The sequence below is a fragment of the Mustela lutreola genome, chromosome 2 (genome assembly GCF_030435805.1).
Source record: "Mustela lutreola isolate mMusLut2 chromosome 2, mMusLut2.pri, whole genome shotgun sequence".
In the NCBI taxonomy this organism is placed as follows: Eukaryota; Metazoa; Chordata; class Mammalia; order Carnivora; family Mustelidae; genus Mustela; species Mustela lutreola.
The window spans coordinates 214783461-214807169 of record NC_081291.1 but is presented as its reverse complement, the minus strand read 5'-3'; the positions used below and the strand labels follow the sequence as shown (position 1 = coordinate 214807169).

The 23709-nt window shown below is 46.1% G+C and overlaps 1 protein-coding gene across 1 annotated transcript; it reads left to right on the top strand.

Moving 5' to 3' along the window:
- Positions 1-16597: 16597 nt before the first annotated feature.
- Positions 16598-19745, top strand: SMIM34 (small integral membrane protein 34). The gene is made up of 2 exons (XM_059165298.1): positions 16598-17164; positions 18621-19745. The coding sequence occupies exons 1-2, from the start codon at positions 17158-17160 to the stop codon at positions 19031-19033; spliced, it is 420 nt and encodes a 139-aa protein (XP_059021281.1). The 5' UTR covers positions 16598-17157; the 3' UTR covers positions 19034-19745.
- Positions 19746-23709: the final 3964 nt, after the last annotated feature.

Below are 23709 nucleotides of genomic sequence, written 5' to 3'. Positions count from 1 at the left end.
CAAGTAAATAAATAAAATCTTTAAAAAGTACTAAACAGGATCTTAATACTTTGTATAGAATGTTCTATGTGTTCCCTGGATAGGGCAACATGCTTTGGAGGAGTTAAGTTCTTTCTAAAAATTAAAGTTTTTCATTATAATCTGTGGTGTGTGTTCTCTTCAGATCATTAGGACACGTTTAGAAGTGGAGGTGGGCGCTTGAAGGCTCTGGTGAGGCAGCCCCAGGGGCTCAGGAATTAGGAAATAAGATTGCCCATGGGTAGTTAAACTCTGCAGTCAGCCCCGGTGTCTACAGATAGAGAGCGTAGGGAGCAAAGCCAGCCATTTGGGAATTCAGGCACAGCCTTAATGGACCCCGGGAGTGTTAAGAGAAGCTGGAATGTAGATATTTATTTGAAATCTCTCAAATTTTGCCACCTAATTCTGTTTTTTTAGAAAAATATGCAAGCCAGGGTGCCTGGGTGGCTCGGTGGTTAAGCATCTGCCTTTGGCTCAGGTCATGATCTCAGCCAGCCCCCCACCCCCTATCCCCCTCATTCCCCCACCCCCCCACGCATCAGGCTCCCTGCTCAGTGGGAAGCCAGCTTCTCTCTCTCCCACTCCCCCTGCTTTGTTTCCTCTCTCTCTGCGTCTCTCTGTCAGATAAATAAAATCTTTTAAAAAGAAAAGAAAAATATGCAGGCCAAACAAAACATGACCTTGAGTTGAATTGTACCCAGAGACCACTGATGTATAGCCTCAGCTTTGAAGGGACAAAAGAGCTGCCCCAGCCCCAGGTCACACTTGCTATGGAGCAGCATGGGGGAGGGGTACGCACATCTGGCAAGCCAGCTGCCTCTCCAGGCCACCAGGCCAATTCACTGGCAGCAGTCCCCAGAGTGTGGTCCCCTGGCCACCGAACCCTGCGTCCCAGCCACATACCTTATGCCGATCTGCTTCTCAGACTCTCGGGACGCGTTGTGAGGGTCCACCCTGGAGAGGCGGACCCACTATACGTGCAGACAAATCAGACTTCGGAGCCTCTTAGGAGACTGAGGGCTGAGCGGGGACAGTCATAAATTAGCCAGATGAGGGAATGCCATTTCCACTTCCATGTCTCCTGGGTCTACCTGGCCTTGCTGGGCAAATGAGCTTCAGAATTTCTCTGGTGTGGACGGGCCGTGTGCCAGTCAGTGGACAGTGGCCCTTGAAGAATTAGCTCCCAGAAGTTTAATTAGACCTCCGGGAGGTTCAAGGACACACTCAAGGTCATTTGTTGCTTAAAGGAGGGAGCCTGCAGGAGCCCTGCTTCCCTGTCTTTGGACCCGCCGCCCTCTGCCCGCCCCTAGCTGCTCTACCAGGTCAAGGGCTCCTAGAAGCCTTGAGGTGGGATCAGTCATCACCCTTAGCCACCACAGGAGCCAAGACTTAGTGGACACTGCAGGGGAGGGTGGGACTGTGAATTTCCTGATTTTATTCTTTTGCATACGCTAAGCAAAACCTGAGCATTTTTTATAGGATATCATGTAGTAACATCAGACAATTTACACTCAAAAAGGATCCAAATACCACCTCCTCTTTATACCTAGAGATCTGCTTAGAAAGATATAAGGTAGCCCAGTATATTGTCCAAGCCGTTAAGAAAAGGGATGGGGTGCCTGGGTGGCTCAGTCCGATAAATGCCTGCCTTCAGCTCAGGTCATGATCTAGGGTTTGCGTGGGGCTCTGTGCTCAACATGGAGTCTGCTTGTCCCTCTCCCTTTGTTCCTCTACCTCTGGCTTATGCTCTCTCTCAAATAAATGAATAAAATATATCTATATACACATATATATATATACATATCTATATGTATGTGTGTATATATAGAGAGAGAGCGAAGCAAGCCAAAAGGAAGGCAAGCTGCAAAATAAGAGAATAAGGTTTGAACGGTTGCCTTTGCACTGGCTCTGGACTTCAACCTCCCCTCAGGACGCTGCCATAATCCAACAGCAGTCACAGCAAGAGCTAGAAGTGAGCCGACAGGCAGAGAACATTCCTGTGGGTTCCATCACCTTTAAACTCCCAGGCAAGGCTGCGTGGAGCAGGACGGCTGGTGCTCCGGCTCCGACGCCGGAGACTACACACTATCTTAAAGCCACATCAGCGGATGACGTCTCTGCGGGCACAAATGACATGTAAACACGAAATCAGACGAAGAGAGAGAACGGAGCCTCGAGGGCTTGCAGACAGAAGACGCGTACTGGATGGAAGCTGTGAATGGATGGATAAGGGGTGGCAAATTCTTTAAGTGAGCTGACTGGTTGGATACAGAGAAATCTAAATATGAAAAAGCGGAGTCTGGAGATCGAGAGGGGGCGCTGGTGTGTCTACTTGGCCTCCGCAGAGCCCGAGCCCCGTATTGAGATTTCTAAAAATACTGGGTGTTGTCTGCGGGTCTCCGCGCGGGAAGGCGCTGTGGGCGCGGCTGCCCCCTGGCGGTCACGCGGAGGATATTTTTCAAGGCGCGGGGAGCCCCGAGCACCTGACGCCCCACGATGCTGGCTTGGGGCTGGTCCAGGCGCTCAGAGTGTGCTTTAGACACTCTTGGGAGGCCAAACTTCTTTTCGCTTGTTCCCCGAGACAGGGTGCCCCGTGGGCACCATCATGAAACAGACAAGTGCAAGCCTGGAAAGAGAGCAGCAGTCCCCAGGAAGTAGCTTCTCTGGGCAGGGGCCCTGTCGGCTCAGAATTCTGCGGAAGTCACTAGGAACCCCTCCTTTGGGCTGGACTCTGCTCACACCCTTCCCATTTCCAGAAATGATACTCTTTTTTTTTAAAAAAAGATATTATTTATTTATTTGCAAGTAGGCAGAGAGGCAGGCAGAGAGAGAAGAAGAGACGCAGGCTCCTAGCTGAGCAGGGAGCCCAATGTAGGACTGGGTCCCAGAACCCTGAGATCATGACCTGAGCCGAAAGCAGAGGCTTAACCCACTGAGCCACCCAGGTGCCCCCAGAAATGATACACTTTATGGTCCTTTCCAGTTTTGGAAAATGGTCTCTCACTTAGACCTAAGCCCCTTTCAGTTTCAGGCCTGTGACCCCCTATGCTCTGTGTGGAGAAAAGTCTCCACAAGGTCAACCTCAGAACGCCTCTGATGTTCTCCTCCTCCGCCCAGCAGCGAGGGAGGGATTCCTGCCCCAGGGTTTTGGGGACAGAGGACATGCCACAGCCAACCCTGGACAGCTGAGGGCAACCACAGGCTCCTGGTCTCCTATACTGACAGCCAGAGGGAGGGGGGATACCACACCCCATGGAGGGGCCACACGAGAGTCACAATCAGGAACACAGGGCTGTAGACTCTCATTTCCTTTGTATCTTCCACACCTGCCACTGAGTGTGGACTCAGTTTCAAAGCTACGACGTGGTGGGAGGGCGTGCATGAGGGGAGCTGGGTGGGTTCACGGCCCCACGCCCCCCCCCCCAGTGGGTCTGGAAGGCTGCCCCCCAAGAGGAGGGAGGTGGCTCTGCGGTAAATCAGCAGCAAAAGGCCTTAAAATAGCATGAAGAATGGACGACGTGCCGGCTTTCAGGAAAGCCCAGGAGATCCATAGGAAAGAACCTAGTGTTGTTCCAGGCTCCTTTTGAAACAGGTTTTCTGTGAGAATTCAGTGATGATATTAATTTTCTAAGGCTACTCTAACAAATTACCACAAAACTGGTGACTTGGAATGATAGAAATTTATTCTCACAGCTCTGGAAGCTAAAAATCTAAAATCTAGGAGCCAGCAAGGGCCGAACGCACTTCCTTGGATGGCTCACAGGGTTGGGGGGGGGGGTCCTTCATGCCTCTTCCAGCCTCTGGTGACCCCAGGAACGCCTTGGCTAGTGGCTGCCTCCCTCAAGTCTCTGCGTCTGGCTTCCTTCCCTTGGCCTTCTCCGCTGTGTGTGTATTTTTCCTCTTCTTCCGAGGACACGAGTCCTTGGATTGAAGACCACATCCTAACCGAGGCTGATCCCCTGTATATCCTCACCTTAATTACATCTGAAGTGACCCTATTTCTAAATGAGGGCCCACTTGGAGATTCTGGGTGCACATGGATCCCACTCAATCCCCTACTGTGATTCTAGGCCGAGAGTTTAGAAAGGGCCTTTCCCGGAGTGAGTGCGGAATCCTCCGTCAGTGTTTCCTGTTCTCACCGAAGGAAGGTTGCTATTCGACACCCAGCTGTGATTTTTCTCAAGTGACATTTCCCCGGCACGTTCCCATCCAAGAACAGACGTGCCTTATCACTTCCTCGGTAGCTATCAGTCAGGGTCTGCTTGGGAAAACAGAGGCCTGTTTATTCTGACAGAGAAATTAATGTGAAGCATTCGATATAAATATGAAGAAATGGATGTGAGAAAACAGAAGGGACAAGAAAGGGAACCAGAGATCCTAACTGCAGGGAGTGGCCTGCAAACAGGATGACAGGAAAAGGTGTATGTGTGTGTGTGTGTTGGGGGTGGGGGTCTGGCTAACCCGCTACTGCTATGTAGCCCATTGCCCTGTAAATCCTACATCCCTGCCTGAGCAGGGACTTGGAAGAAAGACTCTTTCTTTGGTACTGAAGTGTAAATGCACCCATGGGGGCTTACAGGCTGGATGCTGTCTTTGGAGGCTGCATGCGGGCACTCATTGGGTTGATGATCCTGCCTGTTCTACTTTAAGGAGTGGCCTTTCCTGGGGCCCCTGGGGGGCTCAGTTGGCTAAACATTCAACTCTTGATTTCCGCTCAGGTCATGATCTCAGGGTCCTAAGATCAAGCCCTCTGTTAGGCTCCACACTCAGTGGGGATGTCTGCTTCCCCTCTCCCTCCCCCTCTGTTTGCTTGCCCACCCTCTGTCTCTTCTTAAATCAATAAATATTTTAGTAACAGGCCAACTCACTCTGGCCTTTTTGATATTGGGGCAAAAAAAAGAAAAGAAAAATCCACAGTTTTCAGCTATTAGGGAAGTCCCCAAGAGCTGGGAGCAGTGCATGTGGCCCAGTCAAGAATTGGTGAATTCGGGGAGCAGCTGCGTCACGCACTCAAGGGCTGGCCCTGCACTGGAAGAGAAAAGGAAAGAGATCTTCATGGGGTCAAGTCAAAGGGAAGGAGAGAGGTCCACATGCACCTGGGAAAACTAAGAAACTGAACCCTCATTTAAAATGGAGTCTGGGGCGCCTGGGTGGCTCAGTGGGTTAAGCCGCTGCCTTCAGGTCAGGTCATGATCTCAGGGTCCTGGGATCGAGTCCCACATCGGGCTCTTTGCTCAGCAGGGAGCCTGCTTCCCTCTCTCTCTCTCTCTCTCTGCCTGCCTCTCTGCCTACTTGTGATCTCTCTCTGTCAAAAAAAAAAAAAAAAAAATCTAAAATGGAGTCTGAAGGTGGGTAGGGGGACTCACATGCCATACCACTTATGACCAACAGCCAACTAAAGGGAAGACACACAGTTGGCATTCTCAGCACCAAGTCCATACTTCACTACCCCAATAGCAGGAAGAAGGATTTTCTCTGGTCCCAGCAACAGCCCAGCCAATAAGAGACAGACACAGCTCAGCCAATGAGAGATAAGCACAGCCCAGCCAATGAGAAGTCACTGCACTTCAACCTTGCAGTTTCCCGCACCAAGGGCTTTGTGTTTACAACGACGTCGCCCAACCCCATTTTCCTCTATAAAAGACCTCTCCTGTTTTCCAGACTTGTTTATGGTTTTGCCGAAGTTCACTTGCCTGACATTGTAATTCTATGTTATTCTTGAATAAACCCATCTTTTGCTGGTAAAATTAGTAGAGTTTTATTTTTAAGGTTAACGGAGCCATGAAGGTAACGAGGCAGAAGATGTATTTTTTTTTGTGCACATGTGGTCCCAGGATCTTTGGGAGAAATTGAAGCAGATGTGTTTTGATGCAGCCAAATGAGGATGAAGAGGTGATGACTACCGTTTGGGAGCTGACTTCTTGAGTCAAAGACGTTAGGGCCAACTTCAGCATTGAGGGATTCAAGGCGTTGTTCTCTCCAACTCGCAAAGGTTATACCTTTACTCAGTCACCAGATGTCTGGACATACTGACCTTGGGACACACTCCAAATGGACACGCTAACTCAAAAGAGCAGTCACTTGTCCCACTGCTGAACTGCACTCAATTCTGGGACCGCAGACCGCAAAACATCACGCTGCCAACACGGTAACGTATCATTGGATTTTGAAGACATGGAGGGACATTCTAGACCAGAGTTTGGGCAACAATGGCCCACAGGCCAACTCACTCTGGCCTACTACCTCTTCTTATAAATAAACTTTTATTGGAAATATTTACACAATGATTTACACATTGCCCAAGGCTGCACTGGTGCAACCGTCAGAGTTGAGCGCTTGTGACAGACACCGCATGGATCACAAATCCAGAATTATCGACTCTCTGGCCCTTAAAAAAAAAAAAGTGTGCTGACCCCTGTTCTAGAACCATCCTTAATATTTTGATTATGTGGCCCAACTTGGTAACTTTGGCCACATATGGCCCTGCGGATGCCCAGGTTAGAACATGCAACTTCAGGAGTCAAGGGAAGAGGCGCGGTGAGCGCTCTCCCAAGTCAAGCTGAGGCTGATCCCGGCTGAACACGCCCCACGGATCTGCGTAGCAGTTTTGTCTGTTAAGCATAGAATACCAGAATTTGGAATTTAAAAAAAAAAAAAAATCAGTGACTCATTAGGCCCAGAATAATGCACTTCGTAACTTTTTTTGAGTGTTTCTGTGTGTATTAAAGTCCACATAGCTGACTATTGTGCTAAGAAAACACACCCCGCTCCTGCACAGAAACCTGGTTGGTTTATTATCTGCGCCCTCGATTGAAAACCCTTGGGCTGGACCCCCAGGGAATCATCGAGAGCAGCTTCTGGTTGTCATAGCAGCCGCTCGCCACGCGGGGGCAGACCATCCCCGGCTACCACCGAGCCCTGCTCCGCAAGAAACCCGGAGCCACAAAGTCTATGCCTTTGCCCCCCCCCCCCCCCCCCCGGGAGAGAGGAGGTCTAGTGGGGTGAGCATCGGGGCAGCTGCCACTGAATTACTGGATCAGTAATTACTGGCGGCACTGAATCAGAGGCAGGATGAATTACTGAATTTCAAAGGGCTTTTTTGGTAAATGTCAGGGCAACCTGGCGAACGGTTTCCATATTTCATTTGATTCTATTGTGAGGCAAGCTATTTCTCTTGCACAGGGGAAGGTTTCTACAAGAAGCAGCAAATGGAGCTTTAGAGGATCGGATTAAAAAATGTTTGAAAGCAAGTATTTTAAACATGCTGGCATGGAAAGAGCTGATCCCCTGTAAAAAGCTAATGTGTTTATTGCAAACTCTTGGCTCTTAAAGAAATAGATTTGTCTTTTTAAAAGGTAAGAGACACACGGTAAAATAAATAGATAAATAAATCATTAAAAAGGATACTGCTTTAAAAAAAGGATACTGCTTAGAAGCAATGCAAGGACTCTTTCGTCTCTTTTCAGAGACAGTCTGCTTTCATACATGAATAGCCATTTTTTGTGTACAAAGGGTGTTCAACACACCGATCTGCACCATGCTAATTTTTCCCTACTTAGTGATATATTGAAGATTGTTCCACATTAGTGCACGGACATCTTACTTCATTCCTTTGAATGCGTGAATGCTTCAATAGAATCCCGCTGAATGGATTTCCAAGCCGCCCTTTTTTTTTTTTTTTTTTTTTTTTTTAGATTTTATTTATTTATTTGAGGGAGAGAAAGACGGGGTGAGGGGAGGAACAGAGTGAGAGGGACAAGCAGACTGTCCTGAGTGCGAAGCCTGATCTTAGGACCCTGAGATCATGACCTGAGCTGAAACGAAGAGAGGGTAGGAGGGTGCTGGTGGGGGAGGGGCAGAGGGCGAGGGAGAGAGAAGGAGTCTTAAGCAGGCTCTAACGTCCAGTGCGGAGCCACGGTGGGGCTTGATCTCACCATCCTGAGATCATGATCCTGAGAACACAACCTGAGCCAAAACCAAAAGTCAGATGCTTAACAGACTGAGCCACCCAAGTGCCCCATTTCTGTGTTTAAGAGACAACTGTCCTTTTTCTTTGTGACAACTTGTTTACATCTTTTGACCATCTTTCTGATGAGTTGCTGACCTGTTCATGTTAAAAGCCATGAATATTTAAAAAATGTGACACTATCATACAAGTTGCAGATGCTTGCCTGGTTTATCCTCTCTTGACTCTGCGAATGGTATTTCACTCTTACCCCAGAGAAAAAGTTAATTCTTAGGTAGTTCATTTTATCAGTCTTATCTTTTGTGATTTCTGACTCCGGTGTCATGCTTGGAAAGACTGCCACAATCTGCGATTATAAAAATAAACCTCCCATGTTTGTGCTCACACTTCCATGGCTATATTTTTAAAAATTATAACTTAGCTCCATCTGGAATTTATTTTGGTGTATTAAAGCAGAGATTCAATTTCACTCTTTCCCAGATGTCTCCGCAATTGTCCCGTGGCTTCATGAGATAACCCAGCCTTTCTATGCTAATTTGAAACATCCTTTTTATTTAATACTATTTTCCTGAATGTTTTTGAGTCTATTTTCGAACTTCATTCTATTCCATCGATCTGTCTGCTTGTTTGTATGCTGGATTCGAACCCTTTTAATTTCCGTGGCTTTGTAATACATTTTAATATCTCGCAGGGATGTTTCATTTCTACTCCCCCTCCCCCGCAGAATTTTCTTAGCTCTTCCTCCATGTTCCGTTTCCCATATACTTTTCGACTAACTTGTCTATGTCAATTTGAATGAGGCCTGGCTCTCAAAGCCTTTGTTTTAAATAAGAAATCTAACACATTTCTTACTTCATGCCTCCCGTCCCTTGAGGGAAGAGAGGAGCCAATGAAAGAAAGTTCACAAATGCTTAAACCTTTGGAAAAACAGAGGGATCGCTTTAAAATATTTCTGTTAGAGCCAAGTTCATTGTGTAAGAAGACTGGGTGGCATTAAAGCCTTTGGGGGAAGGTAAGGTTACCTCTCTCCGGGCAGAGCAGCAAACTTGAAAAACCAGGGAACTTGCCTACTCCTTTGTTGGAATAACGCTGCTAGGAGGGATGTTGATGCTGGAAAATGCTGTCTGCTCTCCTCTGTGGCTGCTGGGGGAAAGGATCGCTTTCTCCCTTCAATTCTACTGCACTTTTGCTGTGATTTTTCAAGCCTCCAAGCCGGAATTTTCTTCATTGGTACTGAGAGGGGAAAAAAAAAAAAAAAAAATGGGTCTGTAAAGCATAAAATACGGTCTTGGGAAGGAAAAGAGAGGAATAAGATCATTAATCAATAGAACGTGGGCCAGGATTCTTTGACATTCGGTGTGTTTCTGAAATACAAAACAAAACCAGAATGGCGACAAAAACTAAATACTAAATCCACAGATTTATTTTGGGAAGAATTTGTCATCTTTACACAAGTGAGTCTTTCTAGCAAAGTGTAGGAAATTGTTGTATTTAGTCAAATCTTCCTTCTTTTCTGTCTTTTAGATTTTTCTTTGTGTGTGAATCGTATACATTTATTGTGCTCTTGGGTGTTTTATCTTTTTTGGTTCTTATTTTTTTTTAAGATTTTATTTATGTATTTGAGAGAGAAAGAGCACGAGCAGGGGAAGGGCAGAAGGAGAGGAAGAGAGACTCTCAAGCAGACACTTACCTGGCCGAGCTGCCAGGTGCCCCATTTTTGGTTCTTATTGTAAGTAGAATCTTTTGTTTAATTATATCTACAGAGTGCTGTGAATACAGATCCTTGTATATTGTTTTTACTATATATTTTGTACACACTCGGCTTATTGAATTATTCTACCGTTGCTCATGGCTTTGCCATTGACTCTCTGCATTTTTCTAAACAAACAGTCAAGAATAATTTTTGCTTCCTCCTTTCCAGGCTTCATGCTTCTTGTCTGAGTCAGACGATTCCCCCAGCACCATGTTCAATGGCAGTGGCGGTGACGGGAGATTGCATCTCTCCCCTCAAGCACAAGTCTTGTTTCTGACGTGAGGTTTATTTAACTTGGCATTTTTAGAGACTTAGCTATCTTCTTACTTATCAAGACTTTAAAAATCAGGATGAAATTGGAATTTAACAAATACCTGTCATCTGTGAAGATGAGCACATTTTCCTTGGACTTCCTCGTGTGGTGAGTGACATTCGTAGGTTCCCTGATATCGGACAACTCTTTGCAACTCTACCAACTGCACGTATTTGTCACATTTATTCTTTGAATGTGCTGTGGGATCTGTCGGCTAATGTTGTATTTGGAATATTTACATCTGTCTCCCTGAGTAAAGGTGGTCTGTGGTTCCCTTTTATCACGGTGGTTTTGTTGGGTTATCGTTGATCTGCTAGCTTCACCAGAAAAAACCTGGAAGCCGTCATCTTTCTCCAGACTCCACCGCAGTTTAAAAACAGCATTCTCTTATCACTAAAGGTTTAGTAGGTTTCACGTGTTGTGCTGAGCCAGTTGCATCTCTGGATGGATGATTTTTTTTTTTTTTAAAGAGAGAGCATGCGCACAGGTGGGGGTGGGGCGTGGGGGTAGAGGGAGAGAGAGAATCTCAAGCAGGCTCCACCCCCAGCATGGAACCCATCCAGGGGCTTCATCTCATGACCCTGAGATAATGACCTGAGTCAAAATCAAGAGTCAGATGCTTAACCAACTGGGTGGGTGACTCCTTAGCAAGTTTTTTAGTGTAGTCTACGGTAACTGATATTTTCTGATTAAAAAAAAAAATCTTCTTTCAAAACCATTTTGGTTATTTATATTTTCCTAGAAAGCCATTCATTTGGTCAAGACTGTCAGACCGATTTGCACAGAACTGAGCAGAAAGGCATCATTTCTTTGATTTCCTCTATAGCTATGGTTCACGATCTTTATTTGGTGTGTTTGTGCTTTCTCCTTTCTTTCTTTATCAGGGTAAAGAATGGTTTCTCCATTTTATCCACTTATTTATTCTTCAAGGAGCCAACTCTTAGGTGCATTATTAGCATTATTGCTTTTTGGGGTTCTAAATTCTGCTCTTATTCCTTTTGATACTTTTTCTCCCTGCTTTCTTTAGGCTCATTTCGTTATTCTTACCCGCACATCCGGAATTAGGTACCGATTTAAAATTTAAAGCGACTTTATTGAGATATAAATTATATACCCTAAAATCTGCCCACTCGAAGGCTAATAGCTCAATGGCTCTTCCCTCTCAAACCTGCAAGGGGCAGAACTGCAGTGCGAAATGACCGAGGGCTGGTTGTTTTGGCACTACTCCTCTGCTTCCACTCCAGTGACTCCTTAACTGTGCTGTGACTGCGCAACAGGCAGGTGTCTCCAGCTGAAGCTTTGTCTCCTGGGGACGCTCTTGAAACCTTTGACGACGGCCCCAAGCCAGTGCTCAACAGCGACCCCCCATGGCACCTGGAGGCAACAGCAGCAGAGGGTTACTGGGCTGTCTTCCCTACCCGCTCTGGACCAAATCCCAGAGTCCTGCTCAACCTGGAGGCCTTAAAGAGGGGAAATAAATATGAGATTTCCTGCTAGCCAGGCACTGGGAGCTCAGGTGGTTAGTTGGGAGAAGACATGAGGTGTCACTGTATTTGCATCTTGGATTTGTTGGGTGGTTCGTGTTATCACAATTTATTACCCTTGGTTTTTTTTTTTTTTTTTTAAGATATTATTTATTTCAATCTCAAGTAGGTGGAGAGGCAGGCAGAGAGAGAGAGAGGAGGAGGAAGCAGGCTCCCCACTGAGCAGAGAGCCCCATGCGGGGCTTGATCCCAGGACCCTGAGATCATGACCTGAGCCGAAGGCAGAGGTTTAACCCACTGAGCCATCCAGGTGCCCCTATTACCCTTGGTTTTAAAGCTGAGGTTTGGGGTGGGGAAGTGACTTGACCACAATCCCATAGTTAGAAAGTAAGATAGCCCCAGCTAGAACCTGGAACTGCCAATTCCACAGGCTGGGAGTGTCCCTCTGCACCTCCCTGGAGACAGCATATGACATTAAATGTCCCTAAATGATGGAGACAATGACATTAAAAAGGAAAGGCAAGGGGCACGAGGGTGGGGCACTCAGTTAAGCAACTGACTCTTGGTTTTGTCTCAGGGGAGGATCTCCCGGTCCTGGGATCAAGCCCCACCTAGAACTCCATGCTCGGTTCTGAGTCTGCTTGAGACTCTGTCTGCTCCTCCCCACTGTGAGTGCACTCTCTCTCAAATAAATAAATAAACGTTTATTTATTTTTAAAGATTTTATTTATTTATTTGACAGAGAGAGACAGCAAGCACAAGCAGGGGGAGTGGCAGGCAGAGGGAGAGGGAGAAGTGGGCTGGGAGCCCGACACAGGACTCAATCCCAGGACTCCAGGATCATGACCTGCGCAGAAGGCAGACGCTTAACCTACTGAGTCGCCTAGCTAGGCACCTCTCAAATAAATAAATCCTTAAAAAAAAAATTTTTTTTTTTAAAAAGGAAAGGCAAGAATGACATATAAGTTAAAGATTTTTAAAATACGCAAAACATCTTTTAAATGGCCTCTGGAAGTTTGTACATCCCACAAAGGAATCTACACCCCTGGTCGGGAGAGCCTGTAAGTGTCCATTGTCTGAGGCAAGGCAAGGGAGAAGTTCGGTTGCCATCCGCAGGACTCCCAAACTGTCATTTTTAATGTCCTTCTGCGCTGCAAGGAGTCAGAATTGGTTGGTGAGTTGTGCCTTCCCTAGAAAAATTCCTTAGAAAGAATGTCAGGGGTGGTTATGAGCATGTGTTTATTGACCTTTTCTTAAAAGTGCCAATTCTGACATCCTGAAAGGTGAAGACAATTTGCTTCTTTTCCCGGCTAGTCAGATTTAATCCTCACATCTTCTAAGCTGACTGGTTCTTTAGTAGAGAAACAAAAAGAAGAGAGGGAAAAAAAAAAAAAGGAAGGAAAGAAAGACAAGGGAAGGAGAGCGGATGGGAGAGAGAGAGAGAGAGAGACAAGCTGTGGTTCTCTGGAAGGGTTTCTTCTCTAATGTCATAGAGGCCAAAGGGTATGGGGATCCCTTTCTCCCAGAACTGAAGCTCAGAGAAATATTTACCAGGTGAATGGCTTTGCTTGATTGCACTTTGTCTAGACTGAACCAGAAGGTCTGAAAAGACATACACAAATAGGAAGAAAATTCTTGGCCGTTGTGGTGGTACAGGTTGTTCCATTTCACTGTTATGTAAGCATTCGGGAATGACAATAGCGGGCGTCATCCACAAGGCATCATAAGGCAGGCAGCCGCCCTGTCCCTCGGACCATGACCTCGACCACCCCCTCCCCAGCCCCAGGAAGGGCATTTTTCATCAGATGGTACCATGTGGCCACAGCCATGAGAGACTATAGAGTTCTTTTTTTAAAAAATAACATTTGTGTTTTCTACATAAACCTTAAACTTTATTTTCCCACGGTCTATCAGGGCTTCCCATGTGAAAGAAACAGGGTACGGTCTACATCAAAGTGAGACATGCATCCCGAAAAGTGAACCGGGCGCCAGTGGACCATTCTACGACCAAGCCCATGGAGTCTTCCTTCCGCTTCCTTTAGTTACTTGTCTTCAGCTGAAGGATACCCGTTCTCCCGACTTTTAACATCACGGTTTCATTTTGGCCAACAGGACGGGTTTCAAGGTCATGGATACACCCCAGCAAGGACAGCCTGCTGTTCAAGCTGGGAAAATCCGTGGGACCCTGGGTCCAGCCTGCAGGTGACATTCAGGGTTTGGGAGGAGAAAGCCTTTGGTTTCAGCCATCTGCTCGCTGGAATCTGGGATCTGTGCGACACTAGGGCAAGTCACTTCTCTGAGCGTGAAAGAATGTCCCTCCCCCCCCTTTAAGGGGGAATAACACTGCTGCTTCCCAGGATTAGAGAAGCCAAAATGGGGCTGAGAGCACCTTGCGCAGAGCTATGCGCGCCTTGTACGGTGGAGACCGGAGGCTGCCTTTCTTTGTCGCCCCCATTTTTCTGGATCTTCTTGCTCCCCACACCCCATGCTGTCGTCCTGCTGGGCCACATGCTGAAACCTTCTGACCTCAAGCTGACACACAGCCTTCCCCTTCAGACACCTCCACTGGGCGGGAGCGGCTTCTCCCCACGCCTCCCCAGGCTTCCTTCCTGCCTTCCTGGGACCAGATGGGAGCAGGTCCCGCTGCTCCTCCCCTCACAGGCCAGGAAAGCGGCTCCAGGCTGGGGAGGGTCTTGCCCAGCATCACAGGGGAGGGCGCAGCTGGGACAGAGCCCTGACTCCTGACCCTGTTCTACCCTTTGCTCTCGGTCACCCGGGGTCCTCCTTTCTGCTCCTTCTCACCTCTGCAGGTCAATGTGACAAATCCCTGTTTGTGTGACAGAGCCCGAAGTGTGGGTCCAGCCACCCCCACCCCCCCCCCCCCAAAAAGAGAGAGATGGCAGGAGTCGAAATACAAGTGGAATGAAGAGTTGCGTTTAGTCCATGGATGTTTTCGCTATGCAACAGGGAACGCACAGACATGGTTAAACTTCTTCAGATTCATAAAGAATATACAGGGAGAAGTCTCCCCCGACTCCTGCCTTCCATCTACCGAATTCTCTTCTTCTCCGAGTAACTTCTGCTCTGATTTTCTCCGGCTTCCTTAAAGCAGCTTTCCAATGCCTATACACGCAAACTAGGTCTGTGTGACTTCCCCCTACTCTTTTTTGTTTAAAAAAAAGATTGTATTTATTTATTTTAGAGACAGTGACCTGGGTGGGGGGGTTAAGATGGGGGAAAAGCAGCAGGAGAGGTAGAGATAGTCTCAAGCAAACTCCACGCCGAGCGCAGAGCCCAAAGTGGGACTTGATCCCATCACCCTGAGATCAGGACCTGAGCTGGAATCAAGAGTTGGATGCTCAACCCACTGAGCCCCTAGGCACCCCTCCCCCTCCCCCTTACATGGAGGGTAACTTGCTGTCTTCTTTACAGTTTTCATGGACCCACGCATGTGGGGGAGCTCTACACACCAGCACACCAATAGCCTCTGCATTTCTTGGTCTGGGCTCCATAGTATTCCTTCGTACGCCTGTGTGACGTTATTGAAACGGAATCCATAGCCCATAAAGTTCACCCACTTAAAGAGCACAATTCAATGGCTTTTAGTGTATTCACTAAAGAAGAGCTGTGGAACCAGCACCACAACAAATTGTTGAACCCTATTTCGTCCCTGAAGGAAACCTTGTACCCTTAGTTTTCAGGTCTCAAGCACTACCCCAACTGGAGGAAACCACGAATCTACTTCCTGTCCTTCTAGATTTGTCTGTTCTGGACGTTTCCTACACAAGCAATCACGCACTAGACTGTTCTTTGTGACTGGCTTCCTTCACTTGGCTTAACATTTTCTTTCTTCTTAAGATTTTATTTATTTATTTGAGAGACAGAGAGCATGAAAGGAGAGAAGGAGCAGGGCGCCCGATGTGGGACTCGATCCCAGGACTCCGGGATCATGACCTGAGCCGACAGCAGACACTTAACCAAGTGAGCCTCCCAGGTGCCCCTGGCTTAACGTTTTCAAGCTCCATCCGTGTTGTAGCATGCGTCAGCACTCCATTCCTTTTCACCGTCAAGTAATACTCCATTCTAGGGATCGACAGCATTTTATTCACTCCTTTATCAAGACATCAAGACATTTGGACTGTTTTCTTGTTGTAGCCATGACTAATAGTACCATGAATATCCTTCTGCAACTTTTTGTCTGGGTGTATGTGCCATTTCTCCTAGATTCGTGCCCAAGAGTGGAACAGCAGGATCATACGGCCTATTTGATAATTTTCTTGTCTAGTCCCGTGTTGATGACAATTTTATTAAATTACATCTTACTTTTTCATTTTGTTAATTTTTAATTTTTATTTGTTTTTTAAAGATTTTATTTATGCATTTGACAGAGAGAGAGCATGCACAAGCAAGGGGAGCGGCAGGGGCAGAGGGAGAGGGGGAAGCAGGGTCCCCACTGAGCAGGGAGCTCAATGTGGGGCTCAACCCCAGGACCCTGGGATCATGACCTGAACTGAGGGCAGAGGCTTAGCTGACTGAGCCACCCAGGCTTAAAGATTTTATTTATTTATTTGAGACAGAAAGTGCGCATGCGAGGTGGGGGAGGAGCAGAGAGAGACAGGGACAGGCAGACTCCACACTGAGCACGTGGCCCAATGCGGGGCTCGATCTCACAACCCCGAGATCATGAGCCAAGATGAAATCAAGAGTTGGATGTTCAACCGACTGCGCCACCCAGGCTCCCACCAAATTACATCTTAAAAGCCAACAACCCTTACAAGTTTGGCAGGGGCTAGTCTTGGTGAGGATTCAGGAGTGGGGCTGGGAACATTGGCTGCTCACAACCTGCCGAAGATCCCTGCTTTTCTTTTCTCTCAGCCTCTTATTATTCTAGCACTTTCTGGTTAAAGGTACTTAGATTCCAGTGTGGGCTGTGACTCAGGAGTGTGAGGAAGGGAAGTGCCGCTCGGCACAGCCAGGCCTATCGGCCCACTGATCCCTGAGGGGGTGTGTCCCACCGCCAACCCCATGTCTGTGCCTTCCTGGCTGGATTTCCTCATCCGGGAGACAGTCCAAGAGGAAGCTGGTATCTCCTCACCCTGGCATTTCCTGACCCTATGACAACAGGTCTCTACCACACCTGACCATCTGGCACTCCCAGGACAGGTGCAGAAGAGGGGAGTTCAGGAACCAGGAACCATCCAGGCTATGAGCAGATGAGCCAGCCTCCAGCAAGCCTCCCAGCCCTGCAGGCCTGGATGGGACCCGGGAGAGCTGGGAACTCCTTGGTACCAGCATGTTTGTAAAAATTCTTTTGCTTTAGACCCTCTCAACACGTGTAAGCCAGGAAGTGTTTTGTATTCTGAGCCAAAAGCAGACAGATCAATTGTGATCCACTGATGAACTAGAGAAAGATAGTCGGAGCCTTCTCTGCGAAGTTTCTCTTTGGCACTGCCTTAAAACGCTCTGGGTATCATGTTACTCCCTGCTCAGGAACCTCTGGGCAGCCGGGCTTCATTAGAACTGTGACCACCTGCAGGGAAGACTTCTCCTTTTATCTTCTCTGTCCACCGCAGCCGCAGCCGCTTAAATTTGCCTCCCCAAGAGTCAGGGAAAAGACCGCCTCATGGAACGTGAGTAATCGGCGTGGAGACAGGGATGGGCTGTTCTAGAAGGTCTGCTGTATTTTCCATCAGTAAATTATTAAGTGCAAAATGCACGGAGGAAAATGTTTGTCTTTCTACAGGGTATGTCTATCCATTAAGATACAACCAACTTATTCTTATTTTTTTAAAAAGAAAAGAGTAATGGACTGCAATAATTAATATAGTGAGATTCTTTCAAGTGGAAATGGACAGGTTTTAAAATAATGTCATGTCCTGTAGTTCTTGCGTGGGTGTATTCTCTATGTATTCGAATATATCACATCGTTCTATAACAACTCTCGAAAAGGTCTGGGTTTATAAACATGTGTTCGCTTGCTCTAATTGAGATTTATGATGTCCTTGTTGGGTTGACTTTTTTGTAGTTGTTGTTGTTAATAATGATGGGAATTTTCACTCGTCCGTACTTCAAGTTGTCAAGCCCCTTCACCAACAGTGGTATAAAACTCCTCATTATTGTATTGTTTGTTCTGGGTGACCAATTTTATACAATTAAATCTGTCCATGTAGGCTTTGTCACATATGGTTTATAGAGTTATTTTTAAACTGTTTCTCCCTTCATCTCAAAGTAATAAGATCATTCGCTTATTCCAGCAATTAATTGTAATAAAAAAAAATACCAACCTCTCTGCATCTTGCATTAGTAAAATGAATTAGCAACAAACAAATGCCAGATAGATAGCATTTGTGGAGAAGCTGTGGCCCACGCAGCAGGCTCTGGGCTACATCCCATGACACATCTGAATGCCTCTGTGTTTGCAGAGGGCGAGAAACAGGGATTTGAGCCAGTGAAGTTCAATCAGAAAATGTCTCACAGTTTTATGTACTATTTCTGTGGCTTTCATTTCATGTGCACTGGCTCTTCGAGGAGAGAAAACAGTTTTGAATTAAACAGCAATTAAGATTTTAATCTTCTGATCTCGGAAGGGCACACAGTGTCACTACCCAGGGGCACTTCTCCAAGGAGACCGGGAAAGTGTCCACTTGTATCGTTTCCTTTTTAAATCAACTCCTTTTTGAAGATAAACATACATGGTACGAAATGTACACAAGTGGGCCAGTGAAAAGTACGTCTCATCCTTCAATTCTCTTCCCCAAGAGCAACTATAGGTACCGACTTCTTGTGTATTCTCGCAGATATTTTATGCATATATGGGCTTCGAGCAAATACCCAGCCTCCCTTCTTTTATGCACATGATTGCACACTATACCATGGTTAGATCACTTTTTCATATATTCATATTTAGTATCCGTCCTTCCCCAAAACCTCTCTCTATATATGTGTTGTTAGACTCCTGCCCATTCAACAGAGAGAGCCCCTTGAAGCAGTACCCCCTCTCCCCCATGTTTCCCACTGATCATTGGCTTGGCCAGGAAGCCCTGAACCCAGGATGCTGGGTCTCATCTGGATTTCTCTGTTTCTCAGTGACCAAGTGGACACCTCAGGGAATCCCCAACCAGACCCAGGCCAGCACTGGTCTCAGCTCCCTGCTGAGGGACCACATGGAGGGGAGGAGCAGCACCAACTCCACCAGGGCCCTGAAACTTCCAGATGGGACCAGCGCCGCCTGGTACATTCTCACCATCATTGGCATCTACGGAGTGATCTTCCTCTTCCGGTTGGCCAGCAACATCCTCAGAAAGAATGATAAATCTTTGGAAGATATTTACTACTCCAATCTGACCTCCGAACTCAAAAAGAAAGGTCTCCAGAGCAAGGTGGCCGAATGCTCTGCACTGACCATCAGCAACAGAGCTGTCCTGCAGCCCAGCCAGGCCAGCCTGGGGCCAAAATATAAAAACAGTGAGTGCCAAACTGAAATCCAGGGGATCCCTTGAAAGTCAAGGCACGCTGAACTCCACAGAAGAGGCCCAACCTTCCTACCAGGGGAGACAGCTTTGAGTTTACCTGGAATGTTGAGAGAGGAGTCGGGTACTTGAATGGGGCTGGAAGAGCATCCCTGGGGCACTTAGGCCAATGGGAGTGTGATCGGAGCCAGTGTCCCATTTCCTTCTCAGGCTTTGTGGCACTTTGAGACAGGACAGCAGGGGCGGCAGCTTCTGGTCATACCCTTCACCGGGAAAGCTTGCAATCTAGGGGAGGACTTGGAGCATTCAGTGTTCTCAGAGAATCTAGGAGATTCCTGAGGGTATATGTGAATGTAGCCTCTTGTCATGGAAAGAAGGCTGAATTTGGAATCGAGCATCCTGGATTCAAGTTTTCAACTTCCAGGGGGTCACATGAACTTTGAACAACTTGTGGCTCTCACCTGGAACACACAGCAGTGGGCTGTATGGTTTCAAAGAGCCATTCATTCTAGACGTTCTCACTTGACTATAAAACCAAGGTTCTTCATTTTCATTGAGGTCATGGCATCTATTGAAAAAGAGCATTGGTTCTGGAGTCAGAAGAATCAAACTCTAGTTAAGGACACTTTGATGTCCTTGAACACACCATCTCATTTCTCTAGACCTTAGTCTGCACACAGATAAAATGAGAATAATAATGTCTGTTCTGCCAATCTTGTAAAATAGATAAGAGCTAATGAAATCATGCACATGAATATATTTTTCAAAGTAAAAATAAATATGTGAAATATAAGTCCTGTGTTCATAGTGGTTATGGTAGTTGATGCTGATGGTGGTATCAGTGTTAGTGGTGATCATAGCGATGGCTGATTCTAGTGGTATTGATGGTAGTGGTTAATGTTCATGGTGGTGTTGGTGGTAGTGATGATGGTGGCAGTCAATGGTTGATGTTGATTATGGTCATGCTGGTGGTGGTTCATGTTGATGGTGGTGGTAGTGGTAGTGTAGTGATGGTCAATGTGGATGATGGTGGTGGTGGTTGATGATTGATTTTGATGGTGGTAGTGTTGGGTTGTGATTTGATAGTGGGGGCTGGTGGTTATACTATTGTGGAAAAGGACATGACTATTCCACTGGCAATTAGTCTGCAAGCAATGGCTACAGCACCTTGTTCTATAAGAGAACCAATCTGCAAAACAGTTGATGACCTGAGCTCTGAATCAAATCCAGGAGATTCAAGTTTTACATGTAGACAAAACAAAGAGTTACTTTTAGGTTTTGTTATATTAGACATCATATGATTCAACTCAAATGTGTTATAAATATCTGTTACTTATATACTTGTCTCAGACTAAAAAGAGATAAGACCTCGCCTAAATGAGTAATTAATTTAGAGAGAGCATGATTAGCCAAACTTCTGCAAATGGCTTTCAGCAGGCAAACTGATAAATTATATGTTATACCAACATCTATGAAGTTTATCCAGCTCCGTTTTTGGAGACATTCCCTGGACTACAACCAAAATAATTTTTTTTTTCCCTGTCTGAAAACAGTGGTCTGCAACCAGCACCACAATTTCATAAAAGTCAGACTTAAATCCCAAGCTTACGTTTTCAGAGGATAGGGTCGACTTCCAAGTATTTTTCTTTTTTACTTTTTTAGGTTCTCCAACAAAAGTGTTGGCTTGTTTATATAGTTAGAGCTGGGCATCATCCATATGTTTGAGATGTTTATAGGGCAGGATGAAACAGAAGAAAGAAATAAAGACAAAAATGTAATCCAGAGCAAATAGGAACATGGAATGTATTACAATAGGAGTGTAAAGTCAGAACTTCAGTAAATCTGGAGATTCCATCCTCTCCTGTTGGTTGCTTCTCCAGCAGGCATTTCCCCCTTCCTTAACCCAACCACCCTTGATTTGCATTTGGAGATCCATATGGCAGTGAGGAAGCTGAAACTACTCCTAGCTCAAGGGCTGAAATAAGAGACATAGGTTAGTCCAATCAGTACATTCCATTTCCTGGCTTCGCTGATTGGGTCCAAGATGGACTCATGACTTAAGGGAGCTGGTCCACCCACTCAGAATGACTGGAAAGATTTTAAAGGGAGATCCTGGAACATTAAAGTTCTGTCTTGCTCAGGATAGTGTTAAATGCAGATCTGAGCCTGTAACTGCTGGAGCCTTTTTGCCAACGTTAGAAAAGCCAACTTGAGGGCAAAAGCTAACATAGGCAAGGAACTGAGAAAATCATAGAGACTAGAGTCCCAATCAAACTGTCCCAAAGCCTTAATTTGCCACAGGACTGTTTCAGTTTGTGAGCCGATAAATTTCCTTTATTAAGCTTTCTGACCCCTCTCAACCAAAAATATCCTATATGATACTACTGGATAAATAATTTCCTGAGGGAAGTGGGTCTTGAAATAGCATTTGAAAAGAGGAGCAATACGATGTGATAAGTTGGAACCCCTTCTTTCACCAAGGTTTTTGTATTTCTAGGATTTTTGTGTTTTAGGCAAAAGAAGATTTGGTAGTCTTCTTATATCAGCTCAATGATCACTTTTAATACTTCACATCACTTGACTTCTCAAGGAGCATTCAATGTAATTCTGTTCCATTTAATCCCCAACTCTTGACTCAAGTCCCCAAGGAGGACTTGTCATGTTAGACATGTGATCAGGAACAGGTTCCTGTGGTGTTCCCTAAGGTGCAAAGCTGCCATCTTCCCATTGCCACTCAGATATCATTAGTTACATGAGATCCAAGGACATTTTCCCAGGACACCTAACTGTTTCTTGATCCAAATTAACCTGTTTTCTGGGGAGCTGGACTTACAGTTTGCATGGAAGATGTGTTCCTGGATGGGGACAACATCCGCGAAGTCCCCATTTTAAGCAAGACTGGTGGGACACAAGTATTATGAATATTTTATGCAAAATGTCTTAAATATAAAATGCTCAGGCTGAGAGAAGTCCACAACTATCTTGGCAAACCCCACGTAGTCGGACTAGTAGGAAAGGTACTAGGACCACCGTGTGTGGGTGTTCAGTTCAGCAAGTGGGGAAGAGATTTGCACATTCCCTCAACCCTCGTGGAGACAGCTGATTCCCAACATTCCAGACACCTTTTCTTTCTTTATCCTTATTGTAAGTTACCCCCAAGATTAGGGGATCAGGTCAGATAAAGACCTTCCTCTGAAATGGAAATTATTTAAAATCAATGCAGAATGGATCTGGTTAACAGTTTCCAGGAATGGTTCCTCTGGGGATTTGTGGCTGATGGTGCCATGATTTCTACCAAATCAAACCCAGGTTACCAGAGTTTTCCTGTGTGTTTGGAACAGTTCTATTCTAAATAGAATTCTAATCAGCTCAGCTGCATTTTCATGTGCGATGTAATTATCACAACATTTTATTTTATTTTGTTTATTTTTTTAAGGTTCATTTTAGAGAGAAAGATACAGACAGTGGTGGGGAGGAAGAAGGACCAAGGGAGAGGGGAGAGAGAATTCCAAGCAGACTTCACGCTGAGTACGGAGCCGGAGAGAGGCTCAATCCTAGGACCCTGAGGTCATGACCTGAGGTGAAACCAAGAGGCAGGTGCTTAGCTATGCCAGCCAGGCACCCCATCACATTTTTAAAAATTAATTAAAAAATTAAAGACTAAATATTTGTCAGTATTTACCAGCAGTTCCTAGAGTGGCTGGTGGCTCTGATTCTTTTAACGGATTCTGATTGTCTAGATTTCCACTAGAGCAGAAGAATGTCAACTCACTCTTCAATTAAAGTTAAAGTTCTTCTCTTGGCAGCAATAGAAACCGACTGCAGCCAACTTTTGACCTCTCCTCACAAAAAGAGGATTTGTGAGAAGGCAGCTGGGGTAGCTCCCAGAATCAAAAGGACAGCAGCATAACCAGGCCTTGGGAAGGAGAGATGTTAGTCTGCTCAGAGCCTTCCCTCAGAGGCCCCTGCTGGAGAATTGTGTCTCTAACCATGTCTCTATGGTCCTCCCAGAAGATGGCTCACTTTCCATTCTGCCTCTCTGCGCCTCTGCTCAAGTGTCAAATGTCAGAGAGAATATTGCTTTGGATCAGGTACAGTAGGTGTCTACCCCTTAGACCAATCACTGAGGGTGGGCCCAAGGAATAGAGAACTCTGGCTGAGGCCGAGTCATGTGCTTCCTCCTAAGGAAAAGTCTGTGGAGAAAAATACCAATAAAAAGACTGTTGCCCAGGTGTTACCTTCCTTGAAAACATCTTGACCCCTAAGGCAGAACTGGTGTCTCCTCCATGGCTGCTCTAACACTTCGTAAACACTTGGATGAGCCAAAGTAAAAGTTTTATTTAACAGAATCTCTCCCAGGCTGGGAACTGCACTTGTTTGCCAAATGTTTGGTACAGGAAGTGAGACCCCAAGGGCTCATGAACGTGGGGGAACTGTTCTATAGGAGACCAAGAGAAGAATTCCCTTCTCAAGGGAAGGAGAAAAGATACAGAGGGGGAGTAGGTTAGGGACCTAGCAGTATGGCAGAACACATTGAGAAATGTCTTTCCAGTGACTTGCCCATCACCAGAGAAGGACAATCATAACTTAAGAATAAAGACAAGAGGGTGTGAGGGAGCCCTGACTGTGACATCTGTCACCCCATTGATCACCAGGGTTGATTTGGCTGATCTGGCTGGCTAGGCGGGTGTCCCCTTCCTCCCTCA